General features: G+C 40.4%; 5 protein-coding genes and 1 long non-coding RNA gene across 7 annotated transcripts; 4 read left to right on the forward strand and 2 right to left on the reverse strand.

Annotated features, from left to right (window-relative positions):
* Window positions 1-46: 46 nt before the first annotated feature.
* On the forward strand, window positions 47-889 carry LOC124329293. Its single transcript, XR_006916740.1, has 2 exons — window positions 47-157; window positions 275-889. It is a non-coding gene; the product is annotated as an uncharacterized LOC124329293 (long non-coding RNA).
* Window positions 890-5,831: 4,942 nt separating this feature from the next.
* On the reverse strand, window positions 5,832-9,291 carry LOC124329114 (zinc metalloproteinase nas-6-like). 2 transcript variants are annotated; one of them, XM_046788132.1, is made up of 15 exons: window positions 8,833-9,291; window positions 8,666-8,726; window positions 8,268-8,404; window positions 8,074-8,149; window positions 7,854-7,971; window positions 7,629-7,677; window positions 7,465-7,527; window positions 7,307-7,370; window positions 7,153-7,221; window positions 6,982-7,094; window positions 6,781-6,877; window positions 6,561-6,686; window positions 6,397-6,436; window positions 6,257-6,333; window positions 5,832-6,165 (listed from the first exon to the last, which is right to left on the reverse strand). In XM_046788132.1, exons 1-15 carry the CDS (start codon window positions 8,971-8,973, stop codon window positions 6,020-6,022), a joined length of 1,377 nt encoding a protein of 458 aa, XP_046644088.1. In that variant the 5' UTR covers window positions 8,974-9,291; the 3' UTR covers window positions 5,832-6,019. The 2 variants fall into 2 exon arrangements, with proteins under 2 accessions (XP_046644088.1, XP_046644087.1); XM_046788131.1 differs by having other exon boundaries at window positions 5,835-6,165; window positions 6,561-6,689; window positions 8,833-9,285.
* A 668-nt stretch (window positions 9,292-9,959) lies between these two features.
* Window positions 9,960-12,061, forward strand: LOC124329118 (fumarylacetoacetase-like). Its single transcript, XM_046788141.1, has 9 exons — window positions 9,960-10,141; window positions 10,226-10,336; window positions 10,402-10,523; window positions 10,592-10,702; window positions 10,770-11,028; window positions 11,124-11,145; window positions 11,249-11,455; window positions 11,524-11,790; window positions 11,848-12,061. The coding sequence occupies exons 1-9, from the start codon at window positions 9,968-9,970 to the stop codon at window positions 11,922-11,924; spliced, it is 1,350 nt and encodes a 449-aa protein (XP_046644097.1). The 5' UTR covers window positions 9,960-9,967; the 3' UTR covers window positions 11,925-12,061.
* On the reverse strand, window positions 12,051-13,001 carry LOC124329199 (28S ribosomal protein S18b, mitochondrial-like). Its single transcript, XM_046788255.1, has 4 exons — window positions 12,618-13,001; window positions 12,464-12,558; window positions 12,276-12,406; window positions 12,051-12,213 (listed from the first exon to the last, which is right to left on the reverse strand). Exons 1-4 carry the CDS (start codon window positions 12,892-12,894, stop codon window positions 12,084-12,086), a joined length of 633 nt encoding a protein of 210 aa, XP_046644211.1. The 5' UTR covers window positions 12,895-13,001; the 3' UTR covers window positions 12,051-12,083.
* A 246-nt stretch (window positions 13,002-13,247) lies between these two features.
* On the forward strand, window positions 13,248-19,441 carry LOC124328993 (serine/threonine-protein phosphatase 1 regulatory subunit 10-like). The gene is made up of 12 exons (XM_046787871.1): window positions 13,248-13,808; window positions 14,027-14,124; window positions 14,190-14,276; window positions 14,345-14,574; window positions 14,647-16,104; window positions 16,890-17,134; window positions 17,202-17,568; window positions 17,634-17,720; window positions 17,785-17,941; window positions 18,015-18,501; window positions 18,571-18,733; window positions 18,812-19,441. The coding sequence occupies exons 1-12, from the start codon at window positions 13,806-13,808 to the stop codon at window positions 19,051-19,053; spliced, it is 3,624 nt and encodes a 1,207-aa protein (XP_046643827.1). The 5' UTR covers window positions 13,248-13,805; the 3' UTR covers window positions 19,054-19,441.
* A 389-nt stretch (window positions 19,442-19,830) lies between these two features.
* LOC124329221 (protein SREK1IP1-like) lies at window positions 19,831-20,797 on the forward strand. The gene is made up of 2 exons (XM_046788284.1): window positions 19,831-19,989; window positions 20,124-20,797. The coding sequence occupies exons 1-2, from the start codon at window positions 19,953-19,955 to the stop codon at window positions 20,555-20,557; spliced, it is 471 nt and encodes a 156-aa protein (XP_046644240.1). The 5' UTR covers window positions 19,831-19,952; the 3' UTR covers window positions 20,558-20,797.
* Window positions 20,798-20,872: the final 75 nt, after the last annotated feature.

Genomic DNA, 20,872 nt, shown 5'->3' on the forward strand with positions numbered 1-20,872 from the left:
TTCATTTTCAAGTTTGTCTCTATAGTCGACATGGCAGCAGTGCTGCAATTCCCCCATTTTGGGCTCGCGCGCATTTGATTATATTATGCGCAGTCTACACACGACGGCAACCGACAACCTTCACTTCCGCATTTCGCCTTTTAAGGAGATATCAAAGGTGAGCATTGAGATATTGATTTTTCATGGGGCTTTTAAAGAAAGAAGGAGGAATTAGATAGTTAGGCGGAACCTGTTGCCATTATTATACCTCGTTTTGCTACCTCCTCCCACCTAGGTAAAATAGACACGCCGTAAACCTAAGAAAATGCGGACTTATTTCTATCGGCTCCCGGACTCTCCTAATTGCGCACCTTGTCCTAAACGGGCTATAGGAATTTCGCCCAGCTATGGATTGCAACTATTCGGCATATCATGGGAATGTTTGAACGATAGTAAATTGTGTATCCCATCAGACCTTGTGACGTATTTTGCGTGTCGCAATATTTTTTGTACACACGGAGATCTAACTGTTATCGGTTGCCAACCATCGTATAAGCTCGAAGGACTGGCTCATTTCCCAGCCAGAAAAAAAAAGAAACCACGCAAGGTTTTTAACGAGAGAGGGACTCGGGCGCACTTGACTAAACAGCAAGCCAATCTTTCATCGATGTTGATCGTCCAACCGTGAGCAGCGTGAAGGGGAGGCATGTCTGCCGATTGCTGCATAACATGTTCTCTTCTCTCTCTCTTTGTTGCTGGCGAATGCATGTGGAATAATAGCGACACCTTGTATAGGCAAGATGACGTAAGACGATACATCCTCTGCCCGCCTCTGCCGTCATTACAATAATAATAAGATGGGTGTATAGAGAGGTAAAGGTTTCTATTTGGTTAAATGTACGGGGGAATATATATAAAAGAGAAAATGAAGAATTCTTTTTGGGGTTCCTCTTTCTTATTCATAGATATACAGTCAATCTATGCGCTCTGTATGTTAATGTCGTCGCCAATAATGCATATTGCTATTCGGTTTGTTTTCCCGCGGTCGACTGTGCGATTGCTTTTCGATTCAAAGACGCGGAATTGCCCGTAAGCTTTTTCCTATGTTCACTTTGTGTAGCATAATAAACAGTCTCGCTTCGGCGATATTATACGTAACATTTGAGGTCTATGAATACAAGAGCGTTTGAAAACTGTACTGGCTGTCACTCGTATAATCCCTGGTTCTTGCTGACCTTTCTATAGTGAATACGAATCCTTGTTTAAAGGGGCTGAAATAATTATTAGTGACAGACGACAGAAGCGATTTCACGAAAGCTTTTCACGTCATAAAGAATCATCTTCAAATGCTAGAGACTTATGTATATAGTCTTCTTCGCCTGTCGAAGTTCGTGAAAGGCTTAGCATATTTTTAAAAATTCCCTGTTGGCTTCCAAGAGGGTCCTGGACGGTCTTATTGATGGCCGTTTCGCTCTAACGGTAATTATCTGCGGGTTTCGTGCAATTTTTACTTTTATCTTCGACGTTGTTACTCGATTTTTAATAGTTTCTATCGATACAATAGCTAATTATAAGATTAGTGTCGTCTGCTTTCGCTTTGTTGTTAACAGTTAACACAAGTTTCATAAAAAGCCGAAGTTGGATAAGAGTTCAAAGAAAATGGGTGCACGAAAAACAGCAGAGCAAATAAAATTACAAAAATGTGGTCGTCGTGTCAACTCTGTCGGGTTGTTTGCACTGTGTAATTTTTTCGTTTGTGCAGATTTTAGGCCTGGGTCAGTCACCACAGCAGCAAGATATGTAAGTTTGGCTTGTGCTGGTATTGTCCTGTCATCAGCAACGATCTAGTTATACATCATTTGGGTAATGATTTTCGTTATTTTTGTTTGTGTGTGACCTTGCTAGATATTTTAATGATGCATGACTTCTAATCCATGTAAAATACTGCACTTTATGCCATGGTAAAGCTTTATGCAGTGGGAAACCTTTAAAAATTCTCCTGTTCATTTAAAATCAGGGTTTACCCACTTTTCCTTACTTGTTGTTTCTTACATAAATATTTTTTTATCGTAACCCATTTTTATATTTCTTTGTTTAGATAAACAGCATCCAGTTTGATTGGGAAAACTCTGCCCTCGTGTGTACACCCATGTGAGTGTGGGACTCCCTTTTCCCGTCATTCAACTTTTCTCCGGATGGAGCACTTGTGACCTGGCTGTATTTCCCAGGCTTAAAGGTAGGACAACTATTCTTCCTTTTTGACTATGATGTGATGGCGTTGATTAGAAATCGTTAGATAGTTACGGAGTAAGATTATTCATAAGCTAGGCGGTAGACTGGAACTGTTTTTCTCTTGCCGTTGTTGTTGACTCAGTTAGAGCTCATTCAATAATTCATTTGTAGAACGACTGCTGATCAAACCAGTTTTTGTACGTACCAAACAACTTTGGTCAAATTCAAAAAATATTTCAACTTTTAACACTTTCAAGCCAAGTGCAAAGTCAAGAAAATTTTATGGTCAAGAGGGACCTGCCACCACAACGGTACCTCTTCGTTTTATTGAACGATCTCAACGAGTACAAAATCGATAACTGGGAAAAATAATGATTAGAAAAGAAAGAAGAAAAAAAGAGTCCAGACTCTTTTGAATCCAACACGTGCGACCTCGAGTTCCGGTTAGAGAGATCCCAATTGACTCTGTGATACTGGAGCATTTATATCTCATCCGCGTTTCAGATGCGCATTCGTATTTATACACAGACACGCGCGCGCGGGGCCATCATTTTATTATAACCGACCGAGTTATGGGCTCTCCGGCTCTTTCATCTGTATATATACTCCCCACTAGTACTCTATACTAGTCCGTCTAGAGTAATATTACAAGGCGGATTCATGCCATGAATCTTTCATCGACTTACATACTCGTCCCACCACCCACAATCTCTATGGGATGCCCGAACCGTACCGTAGTACTTGAACTGCAAAGATTGATCCAGTATATAATGTTTGCAGCAAAAAGTCTATTCTGGTCAGACTCTCCTTTTCAGTCTTTGTGCCTTGTATATTATACAGCCCCAGAAAATAAAGAAAAAAAAAAAGAAAAACAACAACTGCCTTACCAAGCAATGGATGACGTCTATATGCGCTATATCCACCCAGCATGCGTCTATCCGAAAGTCCTGGAATACCAAAACAAGGCTCGTGCTGTGAGCTGATCTGTTTTGTCAGTTGAATTGAACTTTCGCATCACGTCGCCTACATACACAGTCGTCGTGCTGATGGCGGAACACAGAACGAAAATAATGGGGAAATGTTGGATATTATAACGACGTCCTTGGATGCTGATTTTACCTTGAGCAACGCCGTGAGGGACGCAAAGGAGTACAACAGCGTCGAATTCCTGTAGTTTCCCACTGTGTGTGTCTCAGGTGTCTTGTCGTAGCTGTTAAGTTGTTTCTTTCCGGGTTATAGGGGAAGCTTGTGTGACGTCACAATAACCTCCTCACTTGTAGGTTGTTGTTAGATGTAGACGCAAACAAGATATAGCTGCGTTGTTTTCAATGAATAATCTAACGAGCTTGTTATCAGATACATCATACATGACTCGGCGCATATCTTTTGAGAGACAACAGCCGACATTCGATATTATTATTAGTTTTCGGGCAACTGGAAAGAAAATCCCCATCCGCGTCGGATTGTTATTTCTTGGATTTAATTTGTAGTTTGTACACAATACATTTCTTATTTTTGTTTTATTTTTTTAAGCTGGCCACAAAGGTTGTTTGACCACCTGCTTTTATATTGACTATACAGCCAAGACACAAAAGATTTCACTGATTTGCAGCTTTTCCTTGTGAAGGTTACATACACTGCTCGTCTATTTCTAGCATATTTCGTTTGTCCTTGTATATATTGACACAAGTCACCTGACAATTAAAAATTTGTAACGTTCTAAAATTATTAAATCATTTCAGGGAAATTTCTCGTTTGTTCTGCCAAGGCCTTTTTTCGCTCTGATAATTAGCATTCGATTGTTTTAGTCATCAGCACCACTAAAGACTAAAAGGTGGCGATGAATCCCGCATCGACAACGGTATTGTTTTATCTCTGCCAGCAATCTTGGTCTTGTTACACAGCCAACGTTTACCATCACGTTTATCCATTATATTTCATTATTTTATCTTCCAACCGCCTGGTATTATTACGTGGAAAATCGTGTTCCGTCTCTGTCGAAAGTAAATTTTCTTTCCGTGTTGCTTGCCAGCGGTAATCAAAGCGTAATCAGCCATAATTGTTTTAATGGCCTTGACAAACTTGCATAAAGAAAATTGTTAGCTAAATATTGTTTTACATAGATTTCGTGAAAGCACATTCCCTCACCCGCTCTTTTGTCTTGTATTTTATTTTATTTATCTCTCCGCACGCTGCTGCATCACAGACACAACAGCGTTCCACGCACTCACGCCAGGAAATAATCAAAGTCATCGGTCTCGACGGCGGAGATTTTCCACAATTCCCCCCTCCGATACAATCTCCTCTGTTGTAACATAACCTTGAAAGGAGACACACAACTTAGCACTACCACGGTCAATTATGCAAATGTAGCCGAAACCAACGCCCTTTGATATAATTATTGAACTCTTGTAAATTCCGTGAAATTTCTAACGTTGCGCTAACAAGGAAATACAGAAATGAAAATCGATAGGCTTTTGTGATTAACAAATTTCCAGCTGTTCATCAATCATCGTCGTTTTTATTAAAAGTATCTTCGGAAAAAACGTTTCAGACTTTCAGCCGCCCATTTGTCTTACAAATATTGGACCCCATTTACATAGTACGACACATATACCCATTTCACGTGATTTTTTATTCTTTTTTTTTTTTTCCAAATTTCTAGTTGTGTACGTCAAACGTATTTTAGTGGTTGGAACTACGACACCACAGGTGCGGTACCTGCGGTGACACATCCTTTTTTTTTTTTTAAATTGATGCATACGTATACGTTTGCGTGTTGCTGATATTAAGAACACCTGTCGAATATTCCCGAGCTCCCGTTTATATAAGGTATCATGTGCTGTAACATCTTTCCATTCGTGAGTCGCAGGGGAAAGCAGACGAACCATCCCAGTTTCAGTCTTTGACATTTAGAGAAAATGAAGAGTTTCATTTTCCTCATCTTACTTATCGGTCTGGCCATGTCTTTGGTAAGCTAATATATAAACGGGAAGCTTAAAAACATTATTTCATGTTTATCATTTTTTTTTTTCGCCTTTTTCTTTTGGTTAATTTCTTTTGTTTATGGTGGGAATTTCCCCTTTTTTTTGTTTGCGTATATTAGCCGTTGACTTCGCACCGGACGAAATTTGATTTAACAAAGCTTCCGCCTTCAGCCGGGTTAGACAACAATCGTCGTTCAACAGGTAGAGTTCCTTCTGAAAGAGAACCCGCAGGTCAAATTCTTCCTTTGTTGGGGGTTATCCTCTATACAAAGTGCTTTTCTTTATATTCCCTTAGTGATGGGAATGACCCAGCAGTTCCGTTTCTGATTCAATTATAATATACTCTTGTTGTATTATGTTGATGCAGGCTCTAAAACTACTCCTACCAAGGTGCCAGCCAAGCCTGAGAAACCACCAAAGAAGGAACAATACTTTTTCATTCCGCCGTGTGTTTACTGCAGATGAGAGAATAACACACACTACTGCAATCCATGGCTGATGAAGCACTTTCGTTCGTTCGAGTATATATATCAAACGGCAGTTTTATCAAATGTTTTGGGTACCACCAGTTTACCTTGAATAAATCAAACAGTTTTTTTCTTTTTCTTTGCTTTTAGTCAGAAATCTTGTGATTGCGAAAATATATTGAGTACAATAATCGAATACAGTAAAAGTTGAATAGCTAAATCAAACTGGTGTGGGTGTGGTGGCACGGCGCGATACGTTGAGCAGCATTGATACTTTTGATAGGGAAAAGGTAGAAAATGTCATCGACTTGATCGTCGCAGTCGAGTCCTTTTTAGGAAAGTTTCTTGTGTGTGTTAACATTCACCACATGACTTCCTGCAGTGTAGAAGCATGAATCCCGGGTTGGCCTTGCAAGTTCCCTCGGTCGCCCAAACGGGACAGTAGTGATCGTCGTCGACGCATTCCGAATTTGCAGAAGTCGCAGCTGCTGCTGCTGCATCTGTCAATCAAAGAAGCGATTTAATCGTTTGACACTTGATTTTGATGGATCGGGATTGGCATCAGTTTAACTGGTGTACTGTACTACATACCGTTACAGAAAAGGCAAGACTTTTGGCAGTAAATCTTCATGTACTCCTCATTCTTCTGGCACTCCCCTCCTTTAGCCCTGCATTATCATATTTAATTTGTAATGCAACTTCAATTCGTGACAAGGAAAAATGTGTCTTACCATCGGATGCAGTTGTCGTTCAAGTTGGCACATTCGCCATCTGGGCGCAAAAGAGAAATGGCAAAATTAATTTTGTCAACCAGCGCTGTAGCAATTACTCGCTTTCTATTAATAATATGACGACACGGATGTATTTCATAAACGCATTCAATGATGGAACTTACCACATTGATTACAAGATGGTCGACAGTGGCTCGTCATCCAAGAGTTTCTCTCGCATTCCCCTCTCTTCGCCCAGATGTTGCAATATTTATGTTCGTCCAGACATCCACTTTTGGCCGTCGCGTTTTCTGCTGTTGACACAACATTCCAACTCGATTATTCTTAGCCTTATGCTAATCATCTAGTGTGACGCTTTGAATATCAAGTATTTAGTGTATATACCCAGAGGTGAGTCCTTCGTAGTGACAAGAGGTGGAATGGTCGACGAAGTCGAATTCGTTTCACATTGGTACAACCGGTTCAACTTTAAGACGTCCGACTGTTACGGAATAATAAATTCGAAATTTAGTATTTTTACCCTTTGAAAATTTTAATTTCTAACTATTTGGAATAGCTTGATCAAAGTCAAATTATGCTGTGTACATTGCTGAAGCCTTCTCGCTGTCCAAGTTGTTGGCCATCGTTCTTTTTGGACGTAATTGTCGGATAGCGTCGGTCTTTGGCGAAAGCGTAAGCGTCGTAGTGCATAATAGAACCTGTTCAAAGGAAAATCAACATTTTCTTTTTGAGCCAGCGCAGGTCTGATTTAATTACCTGTATCGTAGGATTGGCCCAAGTATTGGATCCGGCCTTGGTCGTGTTTCTGGAAATTGAAAGCCATCCCTGAATAAATTGAACCGCAGCAATAATTTAATTTACTAGAGACGTCGGCGATGAAAACCTATTGCGGAATATATTTAGTCTATACCTTGGATAATATTTCTCCAGTGGATTGTGACGTAATCGTCACGATCTGTACGGCTTTGCTCGTGCTGTGGAGAAAAATCAATAAAAACCAAAATGTCGATCGATTATTTTAAACGTGCATAAACACACAACAAAGGAATAATAATAATAATAATATACCCAGAAACCGACTGCGTGCATTAATTCGTGCATAACGATGCCGACGTAAATACATCCCATGCCCTGTAAATGATATGTATAGCAAAGTCCGATAAATAATTTAAAATGCTATATAGATGCGCTTTTTGTTGTTGTTGCTTATATTTTACATGAATTATTCATACCAAGGAGACTTGCTGTTCTCCTCCTGCACGACCGACGTTGCTGCTACATCTATATACAAAGTATAATCATATTAATAAAAACCTCAACAGGGAAAATTCGGCAATAATGTCGATCTCATGTTTTATGCAATGATCCAGCGCGCTGACAACGAAATTCATTCAGTTGCACGCGTGCGGAATTTCTCAAGGGATCTAATCGAATTGCTCAGATTATTTGTATTATACCCATTTCCAGACTGAATGTTGAGGTAGTCATCCTGGTTGGTGCGAGGTACGAAACGGATGCACGTCTGGTTGTGAAATTCTAGAATGGCCTTGGCGATTACGCTCCGCTCGTACCTTCCTGGATGTAATAAATACATCCGTGAATGAATTAGCTAATACTGGCATTATTGTCTATTGTGCACAAGCGCGGTAGAATGCGTGTTTAGTGTGAAATATATACCGAAAGAGGCTGAAAGAACGTAAGGAATGGTGCCAGATGGCCAAGTGAGGGTCACGTCGACGACAGCATTGTGCATCTACAAAAATCGAATTTTATTCATTCAGAATGGCGTCAGTGAACTGGACTGGAAGTAGATCACTTTCTAGTCGATTGGTTTCTGATAAAAGGAAAGAAATAATCTCAAAACAACTGACCTTTGTCCCAAGTTTTTGTCGTCCTCTTACGGCAGCCGTTTCTCGGTTCAAGACACCGACAATGTCGCCCTCAAAAAGGCCATTTTGACCACCCATCCTGGAACTAACGTCAGCCAGTTGGGAAAGCGGCTCCAAAACTGTAAATAAAGATTAATTTCCCTTTTTGTTCTTTTCTCTCTCTATCTTTTTCAAGTCGCGATGAAACTGTTTTGCATATTATAGTAACTTTCGAAATAAACGAAAAAAAAAGCCTGTTTGAAAATTATGGAGGCCTTTTTAGTTGGATGATAAGAAGGGCTAACTTGTGTGTAGCCCAATTAAGACTCAACTTAGATTGATTAGGCCTTTCGCTTTATTGACATTGTTTAGACTACTTTGTTGCAGGCTATACTACTCACCCAACAACTCTGCATTTTGGAAATCCGCCGGGCTGAGTGCTTCGCCAGGTATTTCTCCAATCTGTAATTACAAAATCAATCACATAAGCTCATTTTCTATTTTTAATGCATGTACATAAGCTGGTCAGCGTCATCGTTGAAATTTCTTTTTGTAAGTAAAATTATACCGGATCATTGCTGCTTTCAAACTTGATGAGTGTATCGTCAATCAGATCATTATCATGATCAGGCATGGGAGCGCTCAATGTCTCTTTGCCGTAATAATTGATTGCGATCAGCAAGAGAGTCACAAAAGAAATCGACAACATCTTGATTCAATGTTTCAGGTTGTACAATTGGTAAATTTCAAATGTAAATACAAAGTTTATAGAATTTTATGAAAATTGGATATTGTGTGGACTGTAGAAAAATTTTACTACACAGAGGGGTTGATGCCCTGTTATGCGAGAGAGAATTTGAACTGCCGGAGTAGCAGGGATAGATGGTCTTTTTATACGGGGAGCCGGGAGCGGAGCACATCATAGGAGAATATTTCGTGTTGAATAACATGACGCAATGTCAAGTCTAAACTTGCCCTCTCCGGCCTGTTTATTTGAAAGTTACCCTCTAGCCTTACCCTAGAATGTATTCAGCCGGAACATGTGTGTGTTCACTTTTATTTTCTAAAACTAGTTTGCGCCAGTTGAGACCGGAATTCTACGAGGAGTGAGGAAGAGCGCATGTAGCGCAGGGGTGCATTATTTTTATTTTGTGAGACAGCAACTCATGATGTTTTGAATAAACTGGAAAATCCCCTTCGCCTTTGGCGTTTTGTGAGCGATATAGTTAGAACTGGGAAAACCAAATGGAATAACACTGACCCTTGATCATAGCCAATAACATCCGCTCCAAGAGATTTCATTTCGGTTATCATTGCTTTCATTGGTATAATTTTCGTCATATTCATGGTAAAATTTTCGTAATAATATTATAAAATAACCCGTTGCGAAGCAAGAGATCAGATTAACTGCAAAAAATTCATAATATTTCTGGCTTAATCGCAAGGATCATTTCCAAAAATGCTATACGCAAATTAGATGATTTTCAACCGTATGTATGGTAGTAGAATAGAAACCAGAGTAGAAACATCTCCGAGAATTCTGAACAAACTGCAGTGCAATTTTGACATTTCAGGCCATTTGCCCATATATGCTTTTAGGCGGCTCATTTGAAAAGCGAATAGTGCCAATGGCAAGGTGATCATAGTTGGAATTTTGGCCGTCTGGCGTCTTCTGCTCCCGGCAAAAATGCTCGCTTTCAACTATGCTGCTCTGTTACCTGTTGCTTCCGTGGTTCTTTTTGTTTTTGACATTGCCAGAATCGAGAGCTGAAAAACTTTGTAGCCAAGTTCTAAGAATGTCTTTCGTTCCTATTCCAGAAAACAGCGATTTTCCGTTGGAAAACTTACCCTACGGTATATTTTCTACAGCAGACAAGGTAAAATCTTACTTGACATGTGGCATTACGTCTTTTAACATAATGCATCACTGTAATAACTAACTTCACGGTATCTTTATTTAGTGTCAACCTAGAATCGGAGTTGCCATCGGGGAACATATCCTCGATCTTAACGCAGTTGCCCACTTGTTTAATGGGCCAGAACTGAAAAACAGTCAACATGTCTTGAAAGAGGTAATAACCTGTACATTAGATTTACATATAGCACGCAGAAGATTTAAATGTCTTTGTAATGACAGGGTTCCCTAAACAGTTTCATGGGATTAGGACCTAAAGCATGGACCGAAGCAAGAAAAACATTGCAAGATCTTCTATCGGCTGGCAATAAAACACTAGAGGATAATGTTGATTTGAGGAAAAGGTAACACTTGTTCTTGTTGTTTTCTATTTAAAGGAAGAGTTCTAACTTTATATATGTTTGTTGAACAGTGCTTTGGTGTTGCAATCAGAAGCAACAATGCACCTTCCAGCTAAAATTGGTGACTACACAGACTTCTACTCTTCTATTATTCATGCTTCAAATGTTGGAGAAATGTTTAGGTATGCAATCATTAACAACAAAGTTTCTTCCACAAAAATAACTTGCAATAACAATGTGCAATTTTAGAGGTAAAGATAATGCTCTCATGCCCAACTGGAAGTATTTGCCTGTTGGATACCACGGTCGCTCGTCATCGATTGTCGTTTCTGGAACACCTGTTCGCCGTCCCATTGGTCAGACGAGACCGAATGATGCTGAACCACCTGTTTTTGATAAATGCAAACTTCTGGACTTTGAATTGGAGACAGCTTTCTTCGTTGGCAAATCAAATCCTCTCGGCAGTCCCGTATCCATGACAGAAGCTGATCAACATATTTTTGGAATGGTATAGTTTTTGATGACCCATTTCAATTTTATCTTTGATATGCGTAATTTCTCTTGGTTATAATTTTTATTTGTTTTATATTTCGTCTGGTTAAGGTCCTGATGAACGACTGGAGTGGTACGTGTTGTTCTTTTTTTTTAAATTTTAAATAACTATTCTACTCGGCTACACTGAATTGTAAAATGTTCATTACAAATATATTTTTTCCCTTCCCTAATAGCCCGCGATATTCAAAAATGGGAGTACGTCCCGTTAGGTCCGTTTTTAGCCAAGAACTTTGGAACAACAATTTCACCGTGGGTTGTTACTATGGAGGCTTTGGAACCGTTCAAGGTTCCCAACTATCCTCAAGATCCCGAACCATTTCCGTATTTGAAGCACGCTGATGACTATAATTTTGACATCAACCTTGAAGTATCTATCAAGCGTAAGCATTTTTAAATCGTGAAAATTCAACTATTACAGTATTACTAAACATCTCTTAAATTGTGGTAGCGGGTGGGTCGGAAAAGGAAGCTGTCGTCAGTCGGTCGAATTTTAAGTACATGTACTGGACCATGAAACAACAGCTGGTGCATCACACCATAACCGGATGCAATCTACAACCTGGCGATTTACTTGGTTCTGGAACCATCAGTGGACCGACTACTGACGCATTTGGATCCATGCTCGAGCTTAGCTGGCGTGGTACTCGACCAGTCGAGTTGGGCGATGGTATTACACGCAAATTTATACTCGACGAAGACGAGGTCATCATAAGAGGTGATTAATATTTTATCCCATTAGATATTTCAAGATAACAATTTTTGTTGTTTGTAGGACATTGTAAACGAGACGGTCTACGTATCGGATTCGGAAAATGCACAGGAAAGATTCTTCCTGCTATTTCCTTATAATTGAAAGTCATTTACTCAAAGCAGTTGATTAAATCAAAATGCTCGTTAGTTATTTTGTAGACATGTTTATCGATTGTGGTGGAAGGAAAAGATCTATCAGTTAACGTTGAAATAAAAATTCGGTTGTTCAACTTTAACTACTACTGTATTAAATTTCAATTATGACTTATGGTAATCAGAATAATCGTATTCACGAATTGGAACATCAAATGTGATAAGACCATAATCTTTCGCTTTTAGAATTGCTACAAGCAATTCCCTTTGCTTCGTTTGACATAAGCCAGTTTTTCTGTAAATATAAAAATATTTAGAAAATATAATTTAGGGTGCATTTTGATAAAAAAATCTTACTCAGTTGGCAGAATAGCCCCATTAAATGGTGAAATAAATTGCTTCAATAGTTCAACATTTCTGTAATCAAGTATCAAGTATTCATCCCTGCAGATTGGACATGGATTGCCAGTAGCTAGTTTGTCTTGCCTCTGGATAGAACATTTTAATGATTGAGATGGACAACTACTGAAAAATTGTTAACTCACAATGCAAGTTTTTCTCGTTCTTGGAGCAAACTGACCCTTGAAATTTCTACGATATCTCACCCAGACAGGATCTCCCCCATAGGTAGTTGAGTATCCTTAAAACACAAATAAAATGTAAATGACTGGGGAATTTTGCAAAATGATTAATATTTACCTTTGCTCTTTAAATACTTCATACTAGTTTCTACAGGAATTGCTCTATTACGCATTTTCGAAGCATTTTTTTCATCAACAATAAGTTCTTCGGGATTCAAATTAGTTGATCCTTCATCACTGGTTGTTTCTGCAAAGCTTCGAGCGAACGATAGTTGGATTCCTTCAGTCTTCAATAACATAGGCAAATTGCTGACATATTTAGAGGGCACCGTGAAAACTGACTGCTTCAAAGTAAGGCGGCTAAAACACCGACTCAAAACAATTCTGGCAGTCATTATTTAAACGTGAAAAATCTACTATTGTTTAGTAAAAAAAAGTGTTTGAAATTATCATTGACTTCTAAACCCACGAGCCAGCAGACGACTTTCAAGTTCTCTCCACTTGAGTAATGTGGTTTCAGCAACAAGAAATAAATTAATTGGACTTTTTGAATAGATAATAATATTATTTGCATTAGCGGAATGTTATCCACACTAAAGGAATATAAATTAAAATTGCAATAATTTATTTTTCTTTTAAATATCACGAAAGAAATAGAATTTCTGTAGAAGGTAATAAATCCATCGCTAGGTGGACAACTGTTGATAAAATCGACTGATAGATGGCAGACTTTGGTACAAGAAAGAAAGGTTTCATTTTGGTTTGGTTATTTTGTAGTGTGAGGGTTCGCCGTATAAGTTTGGTCAATTCGTGTCTTTCGCCACATATAAAATACCAAATATTAAAGCTCATTTCTGCTTATAAAAGTATACTAATTCGCCTTCGTATCATACCGTGCCCGTTGATAAATATATAAATTACCGATCGCTTCGAAGAACTCGAGATATAAACGATTCACGCAGGACGAGAAGCCCAGCCATCAGATACAACTTTCAGTCATCCATTTTTTCTTGCCCTTCCCTACAGCCCAGGCTAGGGAGACGAGACATTTGTCCCAGACCCAACAACAATCTTTGACTCGACGAAAACGATCGATTCGATTCAGATGTTATTACATTGAGAAAGCATAATTTTACACATGTACATAATTAATATCTGGTCGATTCCGTCGTTGAATAAGTGAAACCTTTATCCTTCATCCAAGTGGCAAATAATTTGTGACTAGTACGACTCCAACGTCTCTCGAACTAGTCGAACCTTTCACATAATGAGGATTCTGCCTTGACGCTGATAATCATAACAAAAAATGGTAAGTGAATTGTAACAATGAAAAAATGTCTAAATGTTAGGTGTAATGTATTCGTCGGCCATTGCATAGCAACGACCTTGGGCTCATTTGAGAATGAGGAAAGGGGAGGGGTTTGTGACGTCATCACTATTACTCGAGCCCTTGATTGCTATACGATGCCTTCGTTTTGTGTATACGTTTTTATTTACTTACTTCTTTTTCGTATTTACGTTCTATAGCCACGCATTGATCCACTTGATCTACTCAATTGCCTTGGTGTTTTACTCTCGACTGATGGCGGCATTAAAGGACCCGGGGAAGTCGTTCGAGTTGCTAGGTAGCCAATCAATGCATATGCAATTTTAGGTTGCTTTTATTAATCTATGAATTTCGCTATACTAGGCTCATGTTACGGTTTTCCAAGAAACTTGTTAGTAAATGTATTTATATACACGTCCTCAAAGCAACGCCACACGACCTTTTGGACCAGTAAGTATTTGAAAGGGAAACATTTTATTTTTCAGATTTTTCATTGTTTTGTTTTTAATTATTTGCAGGTTTTTGAATGAACAAGGCGCCTATTACTTACTTCTGAAATGGTTGACTGAAGCTTTACAGACGCGTAATACACCGTTGCTGACGGAGATGTTGGAACTCGTCCAATTATTACCCATGTCAGAGGTTCGGTTGAAAGATGAAGGAGTTACGGGTTTGATTCGGTCTAGTTTTCCATACAGCGACCTTTCACAAATGATGCATTCGATAGCGCAAGAATACAATGATCAAAGTATGCCCAAATTCGTTCATATTTAACCCCAAATCGCCTTTCCTCACGCGCTGGTTTTTCTTGTATTTCCAGATTGCAGGAACTTGGCTGCTCAATTTTGGCAACGGTGGTGTGCTACTCTCAGCAAACCTGAAGAATTCACGCTGTCGCAAGACAGTATCCTCCCAGACGACATGGACTTGTCCATCTATGCACCCGACACCACATCGACCTCGTACGGTGACCAACTCGGCATCAATATGGGTGAAGATGTTGGTATGGCGATGGGTAATCTTTCGACGCTCGACATCAACTCCTGTGCGCCCTACATGGAGAATAATGACTATTATAACTTGAATCATTTTGAGCCTGTGGCCATGACCAATAACATAAGCCACGATACTCATCAAGTCTATTTGGATGGGACAAACTATTCTAACGAACCTTTGCATCAGCAGCTTCAACAACAACATCAACAGGTGATAATTCCAGGCCCACTAGAGGTGAATAACCAGCTTTTATCTACCTCGACGCCCGCCGTATGGCCGACTAATAATAGCGTACCCATAGTTGTCCCATCCATGCAAGAGCAGTCTGCCATAACTGATGATACAGCAATAGCAGCAGCAGCAATGACTAAGCCCAATGAAATGGCAGCAGGCTTGCCTGTGCTCAAGATCAAAGTCTCAAAAGCAGGCACATACGTCGTCAATAGTACAAACAATCCTGTCGAATCCAAAGAAGCGACGAATGCATCACAACCCGTTGGCGATCAAATTGCTGACTCGAAAGAAAAAGAGAAATCGAAGGAAAAAGAGAAAGAAAAGACTAAGGAGAAGAGAAGGGAGAAAGACAAGAAATCGTCCAGTAGCAGCAGTTCCAGAACAAAAGAGGAGAGCAGCAGTAGCAGCAAATCATCATCAGATTCCAAGAAAAGAGATAAAGAGCGAGAACGAGACAGGTCCAGATCTTCGTCATCTTTATCTAAAGATAGCAAGTACAGTAGCAGCAGTAAGGACAGAAACAAGAAGGATGACAGTAGGAAAGAGAAGCCCAAAATCAAAGCTAGTCCTCGAAGTGAAAGTCAGATCAAAGAAGCTAAACAAGCGGAAAAGAATAGAGAAACTTTAGCTGCTATCAAAGCCATGTCACCGGTCGTCAAATTGGCCAAGATTCCCCGCAAAAAGGTCGAAGACGTTTCAGCTATTTCCACCGAAGGCACATCGGCGACAGAACTGCTCGATAAACTTGCACCTAGACCCAAAACAGTCAAGACTTTCAACTCGAAATTCCGATCTACTGGTCTAGTCGAAGAACCCGGAAAGAGTCCACCAATTGCCAACAAGAAATTGGGGGCTGCTAGTCCTTCTGCCGATAAGAAGAGTCCCAGCGTCAAGAGAACGGGTTCGATTGACGGGCTATTACCACCAGCCGACAAGAAAATGAAAGCGGTGGACGATACGGCGATTAGTGCTGCCGTGGCGGCCGTGATGAAGAAAACTGCCTCGGATATCAAACCCGCTGTCAAGTTAATTTCTGCCAGACCGAGACGTGAGTTATTTCTTTTTTTTATTTTACGTTCTCGCATTTCAGATCCGGTGGGTTTCATATCGCTAAGTGTCATATTTACATAATTTGGTTTTCATTGATTTTTAATTTAATTCTTTAGTCATTGCCCCCGCTCTAGAGCAGTTTTTTCAGGTTTGTTGGAACCGCGTCCCAGTTTAGAATGGCTCGATTCTGCCAAAACGTATCCTGTTTCGTATGTATTATAAAACACATTCAACACATCTTGACTCCTTCTCTACCCGTCTCAGTGAAGGGCTCCATTCTCGATGACTCGGGATGATTGAAATTTTTCATCATTCGATGCGACGTGCAGTCGACCCTTTTATATAAAGGGCGGGGTCATAAAGGGTGTGATATAAACCCTACATTAACCCCCAATGAGCCCTGATGATGGCGAATTTGGTCGTTACGATACTACCTTTTATTTCTTCTTCTTTCTTCTCTTTATAACTAATAATCGATCATTGCGCCGGTTAGCAGAGGCTGTTTTGTCTACCAATGGCAATTCCGATCCGCTTCGGAATGGAGCGGTGTAAGTGCTAGTGGATTGTACGTCCTTTTGAGGAGCAGTACACGGGAGTAACCAACTCCGAGGCAGTACATGTCATCATTCGATCATGACCAAATAATAATGAAAATTGATGCACTACAGATAACAATAAATATGAATAACTTGACACATGAAACCCACAGGATCTGTTGACTCGACCGTTTTGAAGAACCATATAGTAACATTACTCCTTTATTACTCTTTGCAATCACAACAGCGTTGCTGCAGGACAGTTCACTGTTTATGGACGCACTGGAAGCTGGATCGAAAACGTCTACTGAACCACGCAAGAGAAAGCGATCCGCTAAAGATGGACCTGAACTCCCACCACCTCCCCAACAACCTATCGTCGTTCCCACCATCAAGCAAGAAGCACCTGCCACTCCTCCCGTCACTCTGGCTGGCCCAGTTGTCACCCCAAGGGAGGAAACATCACCGATACCAATGAAACCTATGTTCAATGTAATAATTATTTTTTAACAAAAATTCGAAATTAAGAATGTTAATTATTTTTGTTTGTCCCAATCAGTTCTATCAGGACACACTCGAAACGGATGGCGGGACGAAGGAAGAAGAAAAGACGGACACGGTTGTCGCTTCAACCGATACCAAAGAACCGAAAGAGGAATGTCCCGAGAGTCCGTCGGCAGAGAAAGAAGTTCGTGTGAAAACGGAAGTTGATGGTGAGGAGAACGAAGAAGCCAGTTCTCGTGACAGCAGCAAAACGGACATGGCCGGTGAAGAATCTCCCCCTTCACAATCGGACAGCGGAAAACCAAAAGGCGTTCTGGTCCTCCATGCACACCAGAAGAGGCGGCCCAAGAAAGTTCTTCAATGGCGACCGGAAGAAGAATTGGAGATGCATCACTATTTTGAACTCGACGAAACGGAAAGAGGTATGCCCCCCCTTAGGGTTCATTATTTGTTTGTACATTTTCCTTATAATTTATTTGAATTGCAGTCAACGTGAACAAATTGCTTTTCGGTGAGATGAAACAAGCCGAGAAAGAACGGGAGAAACAATCGATTCTTATGTCTAAGACTATGGGTAAGTGAATCATTTCATTCATTTTCATTTCTTTATAAAAATTTAATGATTGGTTTGTCTGTAGTTGAAGAACCAGAGGTTGAAGAGAATCCTTGGAGAGGTTTGTTGCCTATCGATAATCTCGAAGACCGTGTCATTTTCGGGGAAAACAGTCAAGAGCGGGAGATTCAAGCCGCCAGAGAAAGCTCCACTCTCCAGGCCCTGTACTTTAAAGGCCAATTGTAAGTGTTGATAATCAAGTCATGGGAAGATAAAAAGGTCTTAATTTAATTGATGTGCTTTCAAATGAAATAGGCTTCCAGATTCCCCAATCGAGGCTGATCCCGAAGTACCACTGGAACGGACAGACAGCGCACCAACTGTTATTCCATTAGACGACGTGACGGGCAATCCCGAAAGCGTCTACGATCACCGGCATCTGCCATGGCCCGAGCCCAAAACAATGCGGCCCCATAATAGTGCACCCTTCTCTGGACCCCACCAAGCCCCTATGCCGGCAGCATATCAGTCCCATCATCAGCCTCTTCATCCACAACAATACAGTGGCCCCGGTTATCGAAGTGGCCCACCTGCTGGTCCTGGACCGGTTGATCCATATTACTCAGATCGTGGTCCAATGCACGATGATCACTATGGACACGGAGGATTGGGCGACGTTCCTATGCACGAAGGACACGGAGACATTCCCCATCACGGGGGACCGCCTATGCATCACCATCCAGGTGGGGGTAGAGGTGGTCCTCCAGGAGGACCCCGCGGAGAAGTAGGAGGAACTTGGATGGTAAATAACGCACTCTAATGACAACTGTCTACAGATTTATCATTGATTGTTTGCTTATTGTTTCATCAGGCTGGCGATGGATCAATTTATCCCGACCACGACGTCTCACAACGGTACAATGATGGACCTCCGCAGCACCGAGATGGGCCACCTCATCACCGTGAAGGATTTCATCATCACCGAGAACGTGAACATGCTCATCCCCGTGATCGCGGAGGTCACGGCTATAATGGTAAATTTCTGCTCTTATCAATTAATCCGTTTCTGTCGTGTATTTTACTAAACATTTGTTTACTTTTTCATTTTTCAGATATGATGGGAGGTCCAAATTCCGGATTCATGCACCCTCGCGGTATGGGTATGGACGGACCGAGACCTAGATTCCATGGGCCGCCGAGAGGTGGCGGTGGAGGCCGGCCGGGAGGTCCACCTTCCGCTCGTGGCGGTCCCTCAAACCAGCCGTGCTGGCACTTTATGAGAGGATTCTGCCGTTTAGAAAATCGTTGCAAATTTCTTCATCCCAATAACTACAACGGCGCGCCAATGCCTTAACAGTGAAAAAAAAACCAACACATCTTATTAGGAGTTCTAGCCATTTTGTATATTTAATGGGTCGGTACTGTGCCGTTCCCTCTCTGTATAGTGTTTTATAACGAGCTCGAAAATCAATGTGATTTTGTTTAGTTTCTAGTTTGTTCCACTTTATTTTTTTCTTCTTTCAACATGTGATGCCTTTTATTAGGCTGCATTCCCTCGCCGCCACTATGCTTGCAATGAATAATGTAAAGTGTAAAAAGAGACGATGAAAGAAAACTGGGTGCAGTGGGAAAATAGTAAGCTACTTAAAGCTTATCTCGTCCGTCTTTGTTTGATTGTATGTCATCAAATTGTACATTTCATTGAAGTCTTTCTGGCTGCATATAAATTGATTTCTACTTGGTGTTTGTTATAATATAACATTAAGCGTGAGTGCAGGAGAGTCAATAGTTGCTTTAAAGGTTCATTAGCTCATGGATCGATACATTGATTGAGTGATGCAAGAACCCATAACCGGAAACGTGGTTAGAATTCTATTAGCTAGTTAGCGACGAACCCTCCTGGAACCCACTAAGTTATTCATTGTAATTACAAGCTCTTCCAATATACAGTTTATCAGATTTGTTTTTATAATGCCAATAAAACGTCATTCACGTCACATGGGTGATAAATTGGTAGCCCTAATTGCTAATTTGTCGTCTCCCGCGCCACCCACCGAATGAAATTATTAGAAGCTCACTGCTCGCTGCATCGCTGAGACGCTGAGTGACTGAGTCGCTGGCTAGTGGCTTCCCTTCCCTGTTGTTGTGTAACATTATTGGCGCGTAGACTTACCACAGATAACGAGGCATTGGTCTTTTCCTTCAATTGACATTTGTATTTTTGTTTTAACGCAATCGACTCGCCAAACAGTAATGGATTTTGAAACATTAAACAAGCTGAAATCGTCTGGTAATTAATTTTAGAAAACATTCTTGTTTTATTTCTTATTCTCCTGGTTTCAATAATTCAGTAGTTCTCTTTTTCATGTATTGACTTTTGCAACTTGCAGATTTTAATTAACATGATATTTTTTGTTTTTGCAGGAACTGTTGTTGGGCTTGGCAATGAAACTGCTAGACCAGCCTGTAAAAAATGCGGCTATCCAGGACATTTGACATTTCAGTGTAGAAATTTTCTTTCAACGAATCCTGCTAGTGGTGTGGTTTTGGATGTGAGCAGCACAAGTAGTGAAGAAGACGACATGACCACACCGCTGACAATGCTGAGAGCTGAAGAACTCAAGGCACTTCAAGAAAAGCTGAAAGAGAGAGAAAAAGAAAAGAAACTTAAAAGGAAATCCAAGCACAAGAAAAAGGAGAAGAAAAAGAGAAGCAGAAAAGATTCGACCTCATCATCTACTTCTAGTGATTCATCTGATTCTTCAGACTCTTCAGACGATGACAAGAAGAAGAAGAAGAAAAAATCCAAGAAACACAGAAAATCCAAGCACAAGAAATCTAAAAAGGAAGATTTGTAATATGTTGTGAATTTTCAATTAACATAGGGAAAAGGGGATTTCTCTTCTTCTTGTGTTGGATTCAGTTTGCCCATTTCAGTTTTTTATGACTCTTGAAGTGACATCCCAGGGGAAATCTATGTAACACCCATGTGCTCAACAAGCATCATCTACCACCATCCCTGAACATCTCGCCCCTTTGCAAGCACATTAAAAAAGAAGAAAAAAAGTAATAAAAAAGAAAAAAAAGGAGAATTCATATCCATGCGCATTACGTCAGCTTTATTAAATAGCTATAGATCAAACAGATGGGGCCATATAAATAACACTGCGGAC

The sequence above is a fragment of the Daphnia pulicaria genome, chromosome 3, assembly GCF_021234035.1.
Source record: "Daphnia pulicaria isolate SC F1-1A chromosome 3, SC_F0-13Bv2, whole genome shotgun sequence".
NCBI lineage: Eukaryota > Metazoa > Arthropoda > Branchiopoda > Diplostraca > Daphniidae > Daphnia > Daphnia pulicaria.